The sequence below is a fragment of the Pieris brassicae genome, chromosome 4, assembly GCF_905147105.1.
Source record: "Pieris brassicae chromosome 4, ilPieBrab1.1, whole genome shotgun sequence".
NCBI classification, from domain to species: domain Eukaryota; kingdom Metazoa; phylum Arthropoda; class Insecta; order Lepidoptera; family Pieridae; genus Pieris; species Pieris brassicae.
In genome coordinates this window covers 13,587,308-13,603,393 of record NC_059668.1, presented here as the reverse complement: position 1 = coordinate 13,603,393, position 16,086 = coordinate 13,587,308, and the positions used below count along the sequence as shown (strand labels likewise).

The 16,086-nt window shown below is 35.5% G+C and overlaps 1 protein-coding gene across 7 annotated transcripts in view; it reads left to right on the top strand.

Moving 5' to 3' along the window:
- LOC123707960 (WD repeat and FYVE domain-containing protein 3) overlaps positions 1 to 15,776 on the top strand; it is a 49,738-nt gene extending 33,962 nt beyond the window's left edge. For 6 of the 7 annotated variants that reach the window (XM_045658321.1, XM_045658320.1, XM_045658318.1 and 3 more), the window contains 18 exons: positions 921 to 1,021; positions 1,515 to 1,609; positions 1,951 to 2,180; positions 4,073 to 4,178; positions 5,425 to 5,574; positions 5,873 to 6,091; positions 6,727 to 6,878; positions 8,098 to 8,225; positions 8,424 to 8,658; positions 8,905 to 9,134; positions 9,445 to 9,698; positions 10,268 to 10,525; positions 10,891 to 11,091; positions 11,598 to 11,844; positions 12,154 to 12,426; positions 13,449 to 13,586; positions 14,280 to 14,458; positions 14,584 to 15,776. In XM_045658321.1, coding sequence (XP_045514277.1) covers positions 921 to 1,021; positions 1,515 to 1,609; positions 1,951 to 2,180; positions 4,073 to 4,178; positions 5,425 to 5,574; positions 5,873 to 6,091; positions 6,727 to 6,878; positions 8,098 to 8,225; positions 8,424 to 8,658; positions 8,905 to 9,134; positions 9,445 to 9,698; positions 10,268 to 10,525; positions 10,891 to 11,091; positions 11,598 to 11,844; positions 12,154 to 12,426; positions 13,449 to 13,586; positions 14,280 to 14,458; positions 14,584 to 14,856 — 3,469 coding nt within the window. In that variant the 3' untranslated portion in view covers positions 14,857 to 15,776. The remainder of the gene's footprint in view (positions 1 to 920; positions 1,022 to 1,514; positions 1,610 to 1,950; positions 2,181 to 4,072; positions 4,179 to 5,424; positions 5,575 to 5,872; positions 6,092 to 6,726; positions 6,879 to 8,097; positions 8,226 to 8,423; positions 8,659 to 8,904; positions 9,135 to 9,444; positions 9,699 to 10,267; positions 10,526 to 10,890; positions 11,092 to 11,597; positions 11,845 to 12,153; positions 12,427 to 13,448; positions 13,587 to 14,279; positions 14,459 to 14,583) is intronic. The other variant, XM_045658316.1, reaches the window with a different exon arrangement.
- The last annotated feature ends 310 nt before the right edge of the window (positions 15,777 to 16,086 follow it).

Genomic DNA, 16,086 nt, shown 5'->3' with positions numbered 1-16,086 from the left:
TAAATATAAAAATGTATTTCTGTTAGTCTCGCTAAAACTGAAGAATGGCTGGCTTTGGCTAATTTTAGTCTCTAAATATTTATGGAAGTTCAGGGAAGTTTTAAATGACAGGGACGGGAAACATGTAGAATATATAATAATAAAAACAAGTATATTAATATATTTTTCTGTCAAATATATTATAAATAGAATATTAATTTGTAAATGTCGTTGAGATGTAAGTATCAGTATATCTTTCATTTGTAATTAAAGCCCTTAACCGATTTTGATGTTTTTTTTGTGTTCAAGTGGTTCTGAGATTCATTACAAACGAAGTACACAAAACAATAATAATAATGTGGTTAACTGGCCCTGACTCAGCATTATGCTGTGGAGCAGACGTGTTCTACAGCGTTAGTTTTTTTCCAGAGACCACAACAGTTACTTTGCGATTCAAAAGTTTTCATTTACAGATGGATTTTTCATTTCATTTATGACCTGTCTGCAGGACGTCAGTCGGGTATATGTATAGGTTCTGTAATATTAAGATGTCATATTTATTGTCTATTGAGAATTTTCATGTAGCCTGGATCTTTGAATCTCGGAAAATTGATAATTTCCGGAAACATTAAACCATTTCATGTAATGTCTCGTTTGAATTGAATTGAAAGTTTGGGTTATGTCATAGTGACAATTTACATCAAACTCATGTCAAAACGTTGATTGAAATGTCGTGATGCGCTGTTTATTATTTTTTTATGTAACGGGCTTACCTGACGTTAAGCGATACGCCGCCCTTAGACACTCACATTACCAGAAGGCTCGCAAGTGCGTCGCCGGCCTATAATATATAAATGAATAATCTAAATATCTCAATCATTTTATGTATTCGCTGAACTTTATAGATTTTTTAGAATTTGTATGAAATTATGTCATTTCAGTGCCAGGGATACATCTGTGGAAGTGGATAACGAAGAAGGCAGTCCATCTGATCTGGTGAGCAGCGGAGTCGTTAGTCGAGGCAATAATAATTCCACTGAAGGTAAGGATAATTACGTTAAAAGCGCTTTTCACAGTTAATTTTAAAATTTATGTTTAATAATTCAAAATAACGGCAGTGTTGGCTGAGTGGCTTCATCGTGCGGCTCTCATCCCTGATGATTTAGGTTCGATACTCGGCTGTGCACTAACGGACTTTCTATATATATAGGTATATGTACGAATTTAACATACGCTCGAACGGTGAAGGAAAACATCGTAAGGCAATCAGCTTGCGTTAGACATCAAAAAGCCGACGCCATGTGTCAGGCATAAAAGGCTGATCATGAAATAGATACAGAAATCTGAGGCCCGGACCTAAAAAGATTGTACCGCCACTGATTTATTTTTATTAATTTACTAATGTTCTTATAGACGTATGTCGGAGACGAAGTATGAAAATTCTCTTGTCATGGCAGCTGTTTGCTATTCCCTGGTCCGGTCGTCATTTCGCTCTTTAGAGGCTTTAGCGGGCTAAATCTTAATTTCTTTTTCAGCGAGTGAAGATGGCCCCGATAATGAAGACGAAGATGAACAAGCTCCTCCACCAGATAATCAGACGCTTTTACGGCTGCTAGAACATCATGAGAAGGTAATATCTGAAATTTACTCAATATACTTTTAAATAAAATAATAAAAAACGGATAATTTAATTTATCTGTCACTATTAAACAGTAAGAAACTTCTGTAACAGTTCTAGAGATCACAGACTTATCTTCTTGGCAGCTTCATAAAAAATAACTATACTAATGAATTTTAACTAAAATTCTCTTTCGTCTCTTTCTCTCAATTTATGTTTACGCATTGATGAGACAGGGTACTTTAATTAAAAACGCTGTAAATATACTAGGTTTTAATTAATATATTTTAATGAATGAGACTTAATAATCAATCTCTGCCAGGCATTAATTAAAATATTTTGTAAATCTGTAGATTACACACATGTTCCGATGCGCCCGTATCCAAGGATTGGATACGACTGAAGGTCTCCTCCTCTTTGGACGAGAGCATTGCTACGTCATCGATGGCTTCACCCTACTCAAAAATAGAGAGATTCGAGACCTGGACAGCTGCCCTGATGACTACGACCCCATACTGCCGAGCCAAGCTATACAGATGAGCAATCAGCGCCAATGCTCCAAGTTCCTATATGAAGATATACGGTATTCAATTTTGTGTAAAATTAAACATAGATGTAACTATTTCAGATAATTTATTAGAATATAGTAATATAGGCTTTAAATTTTTTAATAAAAAGCGCGCATTATGATATATGCATGCACTCACTCGCGCGTCTCTCTACGCCCGCTGTAGTGATTAGTGAAACAAACGGATAATAGGATATCATCGTGAAGCATTATTTGATAAGTTACTTTTTTATTAGTTGGATGCCAATATGAACAAAAATGTATATAATGACGGATAAAGACGCCCCTCTGACATTGACATGACATTCGGGTTTAGAGAAAGTAATCCTTGAAAATCATTACGTTATTTATTTGAAAGTAATGCAAGTGGCATTAATTTTAAGAGCGCGTCTTCCTCCGCCCGCTGTAGTCACTAGTGAAACAAACGTATGCCTGAAGATTGCGTGAGATGAGACGGACGATAGTATTTCGTGAAACAAAAATAATTTTTATTGAAATAACTCTTAAAATATATAACAAAAACGCTAGTAACAGCTCTCGGCTAACTAATGTGCTATAATTTAATTATATTTTGGCTCCGTAATCCTTGCCATGATGGAGTAACAACGAAATTAGACAAAAGTTAGAGGTGAGGTGTGTTTTTTTTGTATCGAGGAGTTTATTACTAATAATAATAGCTACTAAAAGTAATATTGTATTGTGTTTTAATTCAAGCGTCACATACTTTGGTAAACTCAAATCTACGATGACTGATTTTGGTTAGTTCCTGCTCATAAACATTATAATTTCAAAAACTCTACTCTCCACTACGCAAGATGGCGTCGCCGCCCTCTGACGTACTCGTAAATACGTACACGTACGTTAAGGTTTGTGCGTGCTAATTGTCATTCATTACCAAAAATACATTATATGTGGATGTTAATCAGTCTCCCATAAAATTATTCTGCAAGACAGGCGTAGATTATTTACAAATATGCTCATCGTCGATTTTATTAATCTTCTTACAAAATTTTCCTTTCTTTGTAATCCTAGAGTTACTCGAACTAAAAGTCTTCTATACGTACCTACGGCTCGCTTATCTGCCACATTCAATGGTGAATAGGCTATCTAGCTCTTACAACTTAATTACAAACATTGATCAAAATATTGATGTGTTTTACAACAGTCTACCAACTTACCGGAACTTTTGTTTTGCAGGCTTTTAATGTGGTTTAAATTTTCATTTTGTTTGTTTGTTTATCACTGTCATTGTTACTTTTTATCTGTTAGTTTCAGTTATTATTATTATTTTTTGTTTTGTTTTATTTTATTTTTTATTTATTGTGTGGTTGTTTGATTAGTTTTTTCCTTTGATATATTGCTTATGTTCTAATGTAATTGATGTGTATGTGTGTTAAATTGGAGATGTCATATCTTATCCATATATTTCTTGTATTTTTTAGGTATACACATTGTTTTAGAATGTAGACATAAATATAAAATTTGTGACACGTGACTAAAAATAACTATTTTTAATCAAAGATGTTTTGATAAATTAATGGTTATTTACTAGTTTTTCTACTCCATGACGCTTTTTAAAGCAATGTTTTATACAGAGTATACTCAATAACACTTTATTTTTCATCCTTTAAAAGTGTCCCTTATTTAAATTATATATTGAACATTTTTTGTTAGTTGTTTCTTTTTTTTATTCTGCCATATTTCGCCTAGGCCACCCTTGCCTAGAAGAAATCGCTTGTTAGCGATAAGGCCGCCTGTTGCCTATTAACTTATGTAACCTGCTTACTTTATGTTTGTATAATTATGGTAACAAAGTATAAATAAATAAATACAACTTTAATTTAGCTTAGAGATTAAAGTAAGTAAGTAATCGCTGTATAGTTATGAAATGCGTTTATTCCTTTCAGAGAGGTGCACAAACGAAGATACCTCCTGCAGCCCATTGCTTTAGAAGTATTTTCTAGTGATGGTCGCAATTATTTGTTGGCCTTTCCCCGAAAAGTGAGGAATAAGGTACGTAATATACAAAAAAAAATTCGATCTTTATCCTAATGTTTATCTTATTATTTTTCGGTTAATTATTTTAATAAATAATAATCATTCGTTTATTTACAAAGTGTTACATTCAGATTGCATAATTATAAATAACCGCACAACAGCCATATTAAATTAGGCAAATGTTAATGATGTCATAATAACAAGAAGAGTTAAATCTTATTATATATAAATCTCCTGTCACGATGTTTGTCCGCGATGGACTCCTAAACTACTTAACCGATTTTAAATTAAATTGTCACACCGTGAGCAGTCTGGTCCAACTTAAGAGATAGGATAGCTTAGATCTTTAATTATAGTCGCAATTTTATTTTATTGCAAATTATTTGTCTATAATTAATTGACAGTCACAATTATCTGTTAACTCCAAAAGATTAGTATAAATTAAATTTATTTTGTAGTAAACCAAATACCGTGAAATTCAATTATTTCAACTTTTTTAATTTTTTGTGTTAGCATAGCCAACCACGTGTTACTTAGACCGAAGTGTAAATCAAATTCAAAATATAGTGGCGATAATACAGAGAAATTATTATTTCGTTTCACGGTATTAAGGCTAACTAAAACCAAATTACAGAGAAACGATGTTCGCGTGGGCAGCTAGTTATTTGTAATTGTTGTCGAAACTTATGGTCTAAAATTCTAAATACTCCCCCACGCTATAAAAGCACCTTGCCATTAATTTTTTTATCACCTTCCCCTTAAAAGCATTACACGGTTATAGCTTGATAGCCAGGGCGTAAAAATATTTATATATATGTCGTGGTGCAACATATATGTAGTAATATTTTTATTTTTAATATAGTTAAAGTAATTTATTAATTTTTAAATTTATTTAAAAATACCGCGGATTTTGACAATATCGTTAAATCTGTTTCCTAAATACAGAAGAAAACATCACATTTTTCACATCATTTTTTAAAGTAAAATTCAAATTTGTGCTGTCCCGAGTTATTGAGACAAATCTGGCACAAACTGGTTTAAACTGTAGATTTTTTTAACTGTAAAAACAAATAAGAAAACTGTTAAAACTAGTTTGTAATAGAAGTAACTTTTTTTAAAAAGACCAATGTGTACAAGCGGCTTAAAGTTAGTTTAATAGTATTATTGAACTATGACGTAGGAACTTGAATAATTCCAGCTTTAATGACGTTATCGACAAAGATAGACTTTTATTAGAGCAGATTTTGTTACTCATTTGTAGGTGTACAGCCGCTTTACAGCTGTAGCCACAGGTATGGCGGATAGCGCAGCAGGTTCCGTAGCGGGTCAAAAGAGGGGCGTGGCGGTAGAGCAACCAGGTGGTCTTCTAGCTTCTCTCATCGGAGACACCTCTGTTACGCAGCGATGGCTGGTCAGTCACTTCATAATCGAAATACAGTTCCATCTGATTCAGTACTTACCTAATATTTTAGACATTTTTTTGTGAATTATTGGATTCTTATGAATATCTAATAAAGCAGAAGGATATGTACATATACAATTAGACAGGGAAACAGTAAAATATATATTTATGTAATTAGAAAAGAGACAGTTAAAAAAACATATGTATATTTTAGTTCAAACCTCGGCACGTAGTCAATGAAAACCATTTAGTTTTACAGTTGGAATCTTATATCAGATAGAAATGAGGATATTTTTGATGTTTTTAGCGCGGCGAAATAACCAACTTCCAGTACTTGATGCATTTAAATACTTTGGCTGGACGGTCCTACAATGACCTAATGCAGTACCCCGTGTTCCCCTGGATTCTCGCGGATTATGACTCCTTGGAACTGGACCTCAATGACCCGGCCACCTTCAGGGATTTGAGCAAACCAATGGGCGCACAGAGTTCTGACAGATTGGATCAATTCAGAAAACGATATAAGGTATCTTAATATTTTATTTACGATTTAACAGATAAATGTATTATGTTGTACGGCGAAAGGTCATTGGAAATTGGGTTCTGAACAAGTACGTACGTACGTATATCGGCTTTCGTGCTCCGATACATTTGTATAATACTCAAGTTGATTCAAATCGTTCTAATTGTTTTGTGGATATACTATTAATTGCTGTGTCTACATTTTTCGAGCATATTAGTGTTTAGAAACTCATACTTTAAAAAAAAAATATCTGTGAAACAATTTGGATAAAACACTTCTATTATAACTTGATTATATTTTTTTACATACTTTGTATTTGTGATGTGTCTATCAAATTTCCTTATTTATAAATAAATTGGTAAAGTATATTTGTTGCGTAGGATTATCGTTTTTTTTACTCTAACCGATATGAAATATTTTCTATATTGTTTTCTACCAGTAAACATTTTTCTAAAAATTCTATTCCAATATTGTAATTCTTACCTCAGGTCAGTCTCGTCTTGAGCGCTGTCAAGTACGTCAAACTTTAGGAAAAATAGTTTGACAAAGTATATTTAAGTTTGATTAATGTTCTAGATAACGTCATTAGTTTGGTACGCACACATTGCAGACATGATATAATTGTTATATGACTTCAGGAATGGGACGACCCTCACGGAGAGACCCCGCCCTACCACTACGGCACTCACTACTCCTCCGCCATGATCGTGTGTTCGTACCTAGTACGGATGGAACCATTCACGCAGCATTTCCTGAGACTACAAGGCGGACATTTTGACTTGGCAGACAGGTAATACTGTTTTGCCAAGCTAAAACAAATTATGTGTATGCATTATAGAGAAAGAAAAGAAAAAGGCAGTTCTAATACACAAATTCTCGACACAAACCATTTATTTGTCTACAGCCCATACATGGCCAAATTCTAACTACTAACTAAAAATAACGTAAAACTAAATATTATACAATTAAGTTATTTTACAAAATTTACAGAAGACCTTCTGTTTTTCAAATTCTCAATTATTAAAATTGTTATTTTATACTTTTTAATTTCGTTTTTAATGCTTTGTGTTGAGGTGTATTTCAGATTAATATAGCTTTAACGATTGTGCCTTACTAGAGCGTTTACTAGAGTGTCTTAACAAAACCAAAATTGGTTACGATACGTATACAAATATAACGTATACATATTGTCGTAAAACATGATTACGGTTGCGATCTATTCATTTTTTTAGCAAACTAAAATTCAACAATTATATAAGTGGAACCTTAAAAAAATATAGACTACTTATTAAAAGTTTTGCCAACAGACATTATAATAAAAGATTACATCTCGAAACATACAAAACTAACTAAATAATGATCGTTAAAAGGCCACCATTTTATTTATTTCATTATTATAAACAAAACAAGAAAACACAAAACCTAAACCATTTTATAACTAATTCTTAGAGCCCGTTATCTAACACTCAGTTTGGGGACAAATTAAAATGTGACATTGCTTCACATAAATTAGTCGATAAAACCTTTTTCATGTCTTCTAATTGTATAATATAGAAATAATTATAAGTTTATATACATAGCTTCAATTCGGTAAAAAAGTGTTTTCTTTCATTTCTAATTTATTTAATAAATCACTGTGGTATTAATTAAATCTATTGATATGTTAGTGAGTGAGTAAATCAACGTAGGTTTTGATCGATTCTTATCGTCGAAATTGTCCCTAAACTGCAATTGTAAATAATACAATTATTGTGTATTCAGCCAGTGTGCAACTAAACATATCTGTTAGTAACATAATTATTACAAACTATAAATATGTTATAAAAAGCGAGAAATATAAAGCGATAATTAAAATTTTAACTTTTAACAACATGTATCAGGGAAAAATGTATATAAACTTATACATACTAGGAATAGCAATGTTAGAAGGACGTTTACGGAAGGGAATGACAAAAAGTTTAATAGGGAAACGAGGAAGAAATCCTTCTGAATAGTTTTTTTTGTTTCAGAATGTTTCATTCCATAAAAGAAGCCTGGAATTCCGCATCGCGACACAATATGGCTGACGTGAAGGAATTGATTCCGGAGTTCTTCTACTTACCTGAATTCTTGGATAACTTAAATAACTTTGACTTAGGTTAGTACGTCGTGACCCATTTTATAGCAATATTTTTTCAATAAATTATAATCACTCGACAGCAAATTACTTGATATTCATGCTTCAATATATATATTCAACATAATTACTATATGTCTAATAATTTTTTTTTTCATTTAGAGCGGCTCCGCGGTTTTGGCGTTTCCGTGTTTGATTTTATCTTATAATCCCGATCAGGCTCCAAGCAATCTGGCGTGGCTCTAGGCGACGTAGTACTTCCTCCTTGGGCAAAGGGTGACCCACGAGAATTCATCAGAGTCCACCGTGCGGCACTCGAGTCTGACTTTGTGTCCCACCGCCTGCATCATTGGATCGACCTGGTCTTTGGCTACAAGCAGCAGGGCCAACCGGCTGTGGATGCCTGCAATGTGTTCCATCATCTCTTCTACGAGGGCAACGTCGATATTTACAAGTGAGTTACTTTATACGTTAAATTTAAGTGGAACGTACGCATTCGTGTACGTACTGCATATTTACATTCCACAATAAATTGTATTCTTCTATATCGAATGGTGTATCAATTTTATTAATTATTTACATAAAATATTCTTATATAAATATTTGTTGGCAACACTTTTTTTATTTTCTTTTTTTTATCTTCTCATAACAAGCTGCAGTTAATGCATACATTTTTAAAACTAAACGAAACGTTTTATAGTATCGATGATCCGCTTAAGAAAACGGCAACGATAGGGTTCATCAACAACTTTGGCCAAATACCAAAGCAGCTATTCAAGAAGGCCCACCCCAGTAAGAAGATGTCCCAGCGGACCTCTACTATATTGGACCCTAACAACATTATTCCCTCACAAGGCGTCATCACTCCTCCTGACAAATTGTTTTTCCACAATTTGGAGAATTTGAGGCCTTCATTGCAGCCGGTTAAAGGTGAGACTAGTAATTCCTTAGAATTAAATAACAATTTATTTTATATGGGGATGGGGAATGTATGTAGTAAAAATGACGTGTAAACTTTCGAACGGCTGCACCAAATTCGATGATTATTTTTGGGTTCGTTCTTGTTATGTGACAAATTCGTATGTCCGTGTGTGTCTACGATTTTCTCGTAAATAATTTAATTTTCATCACGATCGGTTTTTGATATGCATCTATACATTTCTGGAAGAGACCGAGGTACATATTGTTGACGTCTGGAATTTTCTATATTTTTATTTGATTAACCTGATTAACCTTTCAGAGGTAAAAGGACCAGTTGGTCAAATCCTATACACGGAAAAGGCCATCTTGGCCGTGGAGCAGAACAAAGTATTGATGCCACCCACATACAACAAGTACGTGGCTTGGGGCTTTGCGGATCACTCGCTTCGTGTGGGCCACTACGACAGCGATAGGGCCGTGTTCGTCTGCGAAAGCGTGGCTCAGGCTGCAGGAGAGATCGTCACGTGTGTGTGTCTGTCCGACAAGACACTCGTGACGGCTGGAACGAGCACAGTGAGTTATTTTTTGTCAAACTTTTGAATTGTTTAAATTCTGAAATTTATCGAAAACAACCCTATTGATCAAACTTTTAGCGAATCCAAAACTCAGTGTAAATGTATACTATTTATTTTATTTTTACAAATTAACATAGAGACACATGTAAATAAAGTCTATTCTTTTTTAAATATTACATAATACAAATAAATAAAAATATCCGGTATTCGACCACTACATAATCATAAGGAATACAATAATTCCATGTCATGTTTAACATTAGTACAGCATCTCCGACGGAGTGAAGTTCACCTCCAAATTCCTCCACTTGTCTCTCATCCTCGCTTCCATTTTCCAGTCCTTCCCTGCTATCCTTTTCATTTCATTTTCCCAGGCATCTGATGGGCGTCATCTGTTTTTTCTTCCGGGCCATACTAAGTAAGTGTCATTTTGTCCCATCTGTCATCACAAGCGCGGTCAATGTGACCGGCCCATTTCCACTTTTAATTGTGTAATCTATAATTGTCGCATTAGCTTTTTTATGTATTTTATTGGTGTTGTGTGTAATAAATATCCTATCCGTATAGGTGGTAACGATATGGCAATACTGGGCAAGGAGACGCCGCCTAACAGTAAAGACGTGTTTATACGGACACGAGGAAGCCGTTACCTGCCTTGCTGCCAGTTCAGCTTACAATCTGGTCGTGAGTGGAAGTAGGGACGGCCTGGTCATAGTATGGGATGCGGAAAGAGGCACCTTTGTGAGGCAATTGTTGCCTCCGCACTTTGCCAATATGACGCAGCCATTACCACCTGTGTCTGCGCTTGCTATTGATGACCTGACTGTAAGTGATTCTGCAAAGATTTTCTTGTAATTTTATGGTTTGTAAATGTATCATTAGATCAGTGTTGGAGCGTGAGACTGTCATCCCCGAGGTCGTAGGCTTCATCCCCGGCTGTACTCCCATGGACTTTCTTTCTATGTGCGCATGTAACATTCGCTCGGCTCGATAGAAAACATCGTGTGGAAACGACTTGTCCTAGACACGAAAAAAAGTCGACGGCTTGTGTTAGGCACAGAAGGCCGATCACCAACTTGCCAATTATATTGACAAATGATCATGACACAGATATAAAAATCTGAGACCCAGACCTAAAACTATTGTAGCGCCATTTATTAATTTTTTATCGTATACCAACCTCTGTTCAGGGTGACATAGCAACATGTGCCGGCAGTTGGGTCCAAGCTTGGACCATTAATGGCGAACCCTTGGGCGGGGCTGCGGCAGGTGGAGGGGGGTCAGGTGGAGCTGACCGTGCCCCTCAGTTGCTATGTGTAGCCTTTAGCCAAGCTCGCGAGTGGGACCCCCTCAATGTCATACTAACGGGCTCGTCCGATGGTGTTGTCAGGGTAAGTCTAATTGTGAAAAAAATACAAGATATATGTTAGTCAATGCTAGCTGATCCTTGGGTTGAATGCCTTAGCGAAGCCCAATGATACCTTAACGTGCGTAAAAAGCGTAAAAAGAATCTGACAGAAAGAGACGAGTTAAAGAAGTTCAATAAGACTAATTTTCTTTATTATATACCCGCTGGATGTCTCAAAAAAAAATCTAAAAATATTTTAATTAAAATAAATCGGATATTATTATATAACTTAATTACAAGCTGTGTGTGGAAGCTTGATGCTGCTTTCTTGCTCTTTAGCGTTTTCTTTGCGTTTGCTTTCTTCTTCTTTAGTCTAGATCATATCTAGATTCTAAGTAACTTATGCTGAAGTTTCCTACGGTCTTCATTTCATCAAGTAAGCAAAACTTGACATGATGGATCCTCTTCTTAGTGTAACACACACATAAAAAACATTCATGTCTGAATTATTCAACAAAAGAGATCATCAAATAATTTGCTCGATTCCAGATGTGGTCAATCGAATATGTACCCATGGGGGACGATGAAACTACACCGGAAGCCGGAAGTGTGGAAGCTTCGGGGTCTATAGACAACACCACTGAACGACCCAGCAAGAGCGAAAAATTAAGAACTGAAAGTGAAAGATCAGAGAGCGAGATGAAGAGTGAAGAAATTGAAACGAGTGAAAGAGACGCGGCTATCAAACGGGTCGAGGCGTTGGTTAAACAGATGAGTTTGTCACAGGAACAGGAAGGTATGTTTATTTAATTGTAAGAATTTACAGTTCAAATATTCAAGTATCAGCACAAGTTGTCGCACACCGCTAGATGGACCAGCTGTTAACTAAAGTATTTACGAACCAATTCTACTTAAGGCCGTCCAAGAAAAGAGCTTAATTATTAAAAGGCCGGCAATGCACTCGCGATCCCTTTGGCTTTGAATGTCCATTGGCGGCGGAGATGAACATCAGATGAGCATCCTGCCCGTTTGCCCCGTTCTAGAAATAGAAGAGCGCCTCGTTTCCTCTCCCCTAGGTTTAAGTGATTTAACATTTTTTTTATAGGTAACCTTGTGAAATCTGGTTCAGAGAGTTCTCTATCAGATATCGGTGAAACGACCAGCGCCAAGGAATCGTCTCGTCGCCATGACGACAAAGACACGTGTAGCGATAACGATAAGAACGACTCCTGCGACGACGCCAAGTACGAAATCGATTCGGACGATAAGGATTACGATAACGAGAAGGGACTGGATCACACACACAGGAGTAAGCTGCAGAAACAGGACCACATCGTTTTAAGACATAAGGCAAAGGGGAATCCAATCTTTAGAAAAAGTAAGATGTTTGATAATTTATTTCAAAGTCTTTATTCAAATACATTAATAACAAAGTGATAACAATTACATCGCGTAGGTGAATATAATTTCAGTTAATTTACATAAAACCATATTTACTAGGTTACTAGGTAACCTTCCTCAACAATCATACTATTGGTATAAATCGCACAAGAAATTGGACTTTAGTGCTGTCGAAAATACAAATAAACGCGACCAGAGGATTTTCTTTTATAACGATAACGAGGATTCTGTCAAAAGTACATTATTACGGATAATATGATATATTTAGTCCAATTCCGCAAAAGAAAGAAAAGCCGAAGAAAAAGCCAAACTGGCTAGCTAGCTAGCTATTTCAAGGCATAAATACGACCTCATATGAAATACTGCTGACAGATACCAGCTTCTTCCTTTTGACCAAATTCAACAAAGGGCTTGTCGAATTGTAAATCTCCAATGTATTACTCGGTCGGCTTGATTCTCTCTCTCTCTACCTAGAGACATTGCATCTCTTTGCATTTTCTATAAAGTATACTACGGTGAGTGAATTGTTTTGGTTGATCCCTCCTTCCTCGTTTCAACACCGTACGAGCCATTTCAATTCAACCTAAAATGGCTGGAAGTATTATTCTACATTTCGTTTCACAAGGCACTTTTGCGGAGTGGAATCGACTTCCGGTGGGGGCTTCCCTAAGAGATGCGACCTCCAACTACCAAAGTTTAAATGTAGTCCTTCCTTAAACGTGGGTGCGTTACCCATAGTCCATGACCCAGTTTTAGTGGGTGCTATGACTGCCCCTTTTTGGGCCCCCAGTTGGCTCGATTGCCCCCCTATTATATAAAAAATAGCCTTAATTTACAACTCATCTTTAGAAAAAAAAACTGTATAGGAGACATACCACCCTTGACTTATTACCATTAGCATCCCAAAGATTACCTAATACAGCTATTTCTCTACTATATATAATTAGCTTGTAAAATTCGCTACTCTATACGTATATATAATTAAATCTTCTTGGCTAGGTGGAGGCAGCATAGGCGGGTCAACCGAGTCAGCCACGGAGGGTGAGCTTCGCAACAGCAAATCCGATACCAGCCTCACGGACTCTTTTGTCGTGCTGGAGCATAGGGACGTCACTCACGACACTTCAGCGGCACCAGGTTGGCATAAGATTGTTTTCATTTATCTAATATATGGAGCGACGTCAGTACGTACGTTTGAGTGCGTAAATTCATTGTTGGCACGTTTCTTTGTAATCCTAGAGTTACGAGCACTAAAAGTCTTCTATACGTTAGATGCGCTTCTACTTTTAATCCAGTCCAGTTAATATCTATCGCTCTTACAACTTGATTACTAACTTTGATGAAAATATTTATATATTTTACAACAGTTTTTTTTAAGTTATGAATGTTTTTATTTTGTTTTTGATTGTTTAATTGTTTCCCTTGGTAGCTTTCTATATTCTTTATATAATTGATGTGTATATGTGTAAAATTTGTGATGTCATATTTTCTTGTATAATTTTATACATACACGTTGTTTTAGAACTTAGAAAATAATAAAATCATTATGGACCTCTATTTGTAGCTCTTACTAAAAAAAGGTATTTGGTAAAAAAAATGTTGCTGCGGAGGTGAGCAATTTGCACATGTATTTGCATTATAGTGTATGTGTTATTGCATACCATTTTAAGTTTTATTTATATTGACACAAGTCTAGACTTCGACTTGGTATGGTCATGGTTGCCTTATTATCCTTGATCTGCATATTACGGGATACAAACAATTATTATATAAATATTCCTAGTTCAGTTGCAAAATCTTAAAAAATAATAATTATGATCTCTTAAATAGCAGCAGCAGCTCCCGCGGTATCCGCCGAGATGCGCTGGCGCAGACGTCTTGTGGTGCGAGGCAAGCTTACCATGCACACGGCTTTCGAGCGCCAAGACAACACTTCCCCTGCTGCGGTCACTGCCCTCGCTGCAGCTCGAACTGGCCGAGGAGTGGCCGTTGGGGACGCACGTGGACGGGTGCGTATACGTCAACATTCTTCATATAACGTTTTTTCTTGTTATTTTAAACTGGCATCGATTTAGAACGGAAATTATTGATCGTAGAATCGGTAAATATAACACGAATTTTGATATATTTATAGATATTCCGTTGGTGCGCTCCGGACATGTCCAGCGCGTCCGGGGCGAAGGGCGGGCCCGCAGACCACTGGATCCGCGACGACACGGCTCCGCAGTGCGCGCAGTGCTCCGTGCGCTTCACGGCCCTTGAGCGGAGGCACCACTGCCGTGCGTGCGGGGCCGTCTTTTGCGGACGCTGTTCCAAGTATGAGGCCCCCGTGCGTCGCCTGAGGGCGCTTCGTCCCGTCCGCGTCTGCCAGCGCTGCCATCACCAATTGCAGAACGACAAGGATTAAGTATAGTTTAACATACTAAAAGAAATTATACATAAACACTTTTTTTTATTTATATCCGTTAGATGATTAAGGGGCTAAGTAAGTGTCTTTCAAGTTTTGCTTGGTGAAGTTTTTACGTTTGAGGAATCGTTTGACGAACGCGTCAATCGAAAATATATTTAAAAACCGCGTTCGTGTACGCAAAATGTATTAGTAAATTTTTGATGATATATTTATGTATCTGCTGTCTAGCTTATGCGCTTTACCTTTAGAAATCAACAATTAAAGAACCATAGGTATTATAAATGTTGGTCAAACACTTTAATTGTACACTTCTTTGAGGGCTTCTCAAACCTTACTAAAACCACAACACAGAACGAATCAATATTATATTGTTATGTTTTGGAAGATATAATTTTTTTAAGAATGAATTTTTCGAAAAACCCAATATTTTTTAGCCTAATTATTATTTAACTGTGATAAATTTATTATTATTACTTTGAAAACGTTTGAGACGATTTCATTTGAAATTAAAGGCGTTTATTTTTAGTTTTAATAAAATAAAATGCTTCGACGGTGTCTGTGTTTATAAATTTCTATACACGAATAATTTATATTTTGCAATCAAGTAAGAGAAAAAATCGATATACATCATAATTTTGCTTTTTAACAGCCTAATTCTATACCAAAGTATGATATTTTTATAATAATATTATGTAGTACAAATGCTTAATACTACGCGCTTATTAAAATCTATTTATTTGTAATATATGAATGGTAACTGTAGAAGATAATGGTGGAATTTACCACAGGGAGAAATAAAACTGAAGATAGCACTTTTAACGATTGATAAAATACTTTTTTCTTGTTTCTGTATTTATATGTATGGGGCCGTTTAAATATTACGTAAGCACTATAGAGGGAGGTGGGGGGGTGGTCTTTGATTTTTGTATTTGGTGATTACGTCAACTGTATTTATTTATAGTATTGTCTTTGGTTAATAGCTTTTACATAGCTTTTACACATTGAGAGAAAACAATTTTTTAACCGGATTAAAGGTATTTGTATTATTATAAACTTATAATTATTTTACATAATTTGTAAACTTATAATTTTACATAATATTTAATTATAAGTTTATAATAATACAAATAGCTTTAATCCGGTTAAACAATTGTTTTCTTTCAATGTATATATTTACTTTTTTACACACACATTGTCTATGCTTGAAAACAGAACGCATTTTTGAGG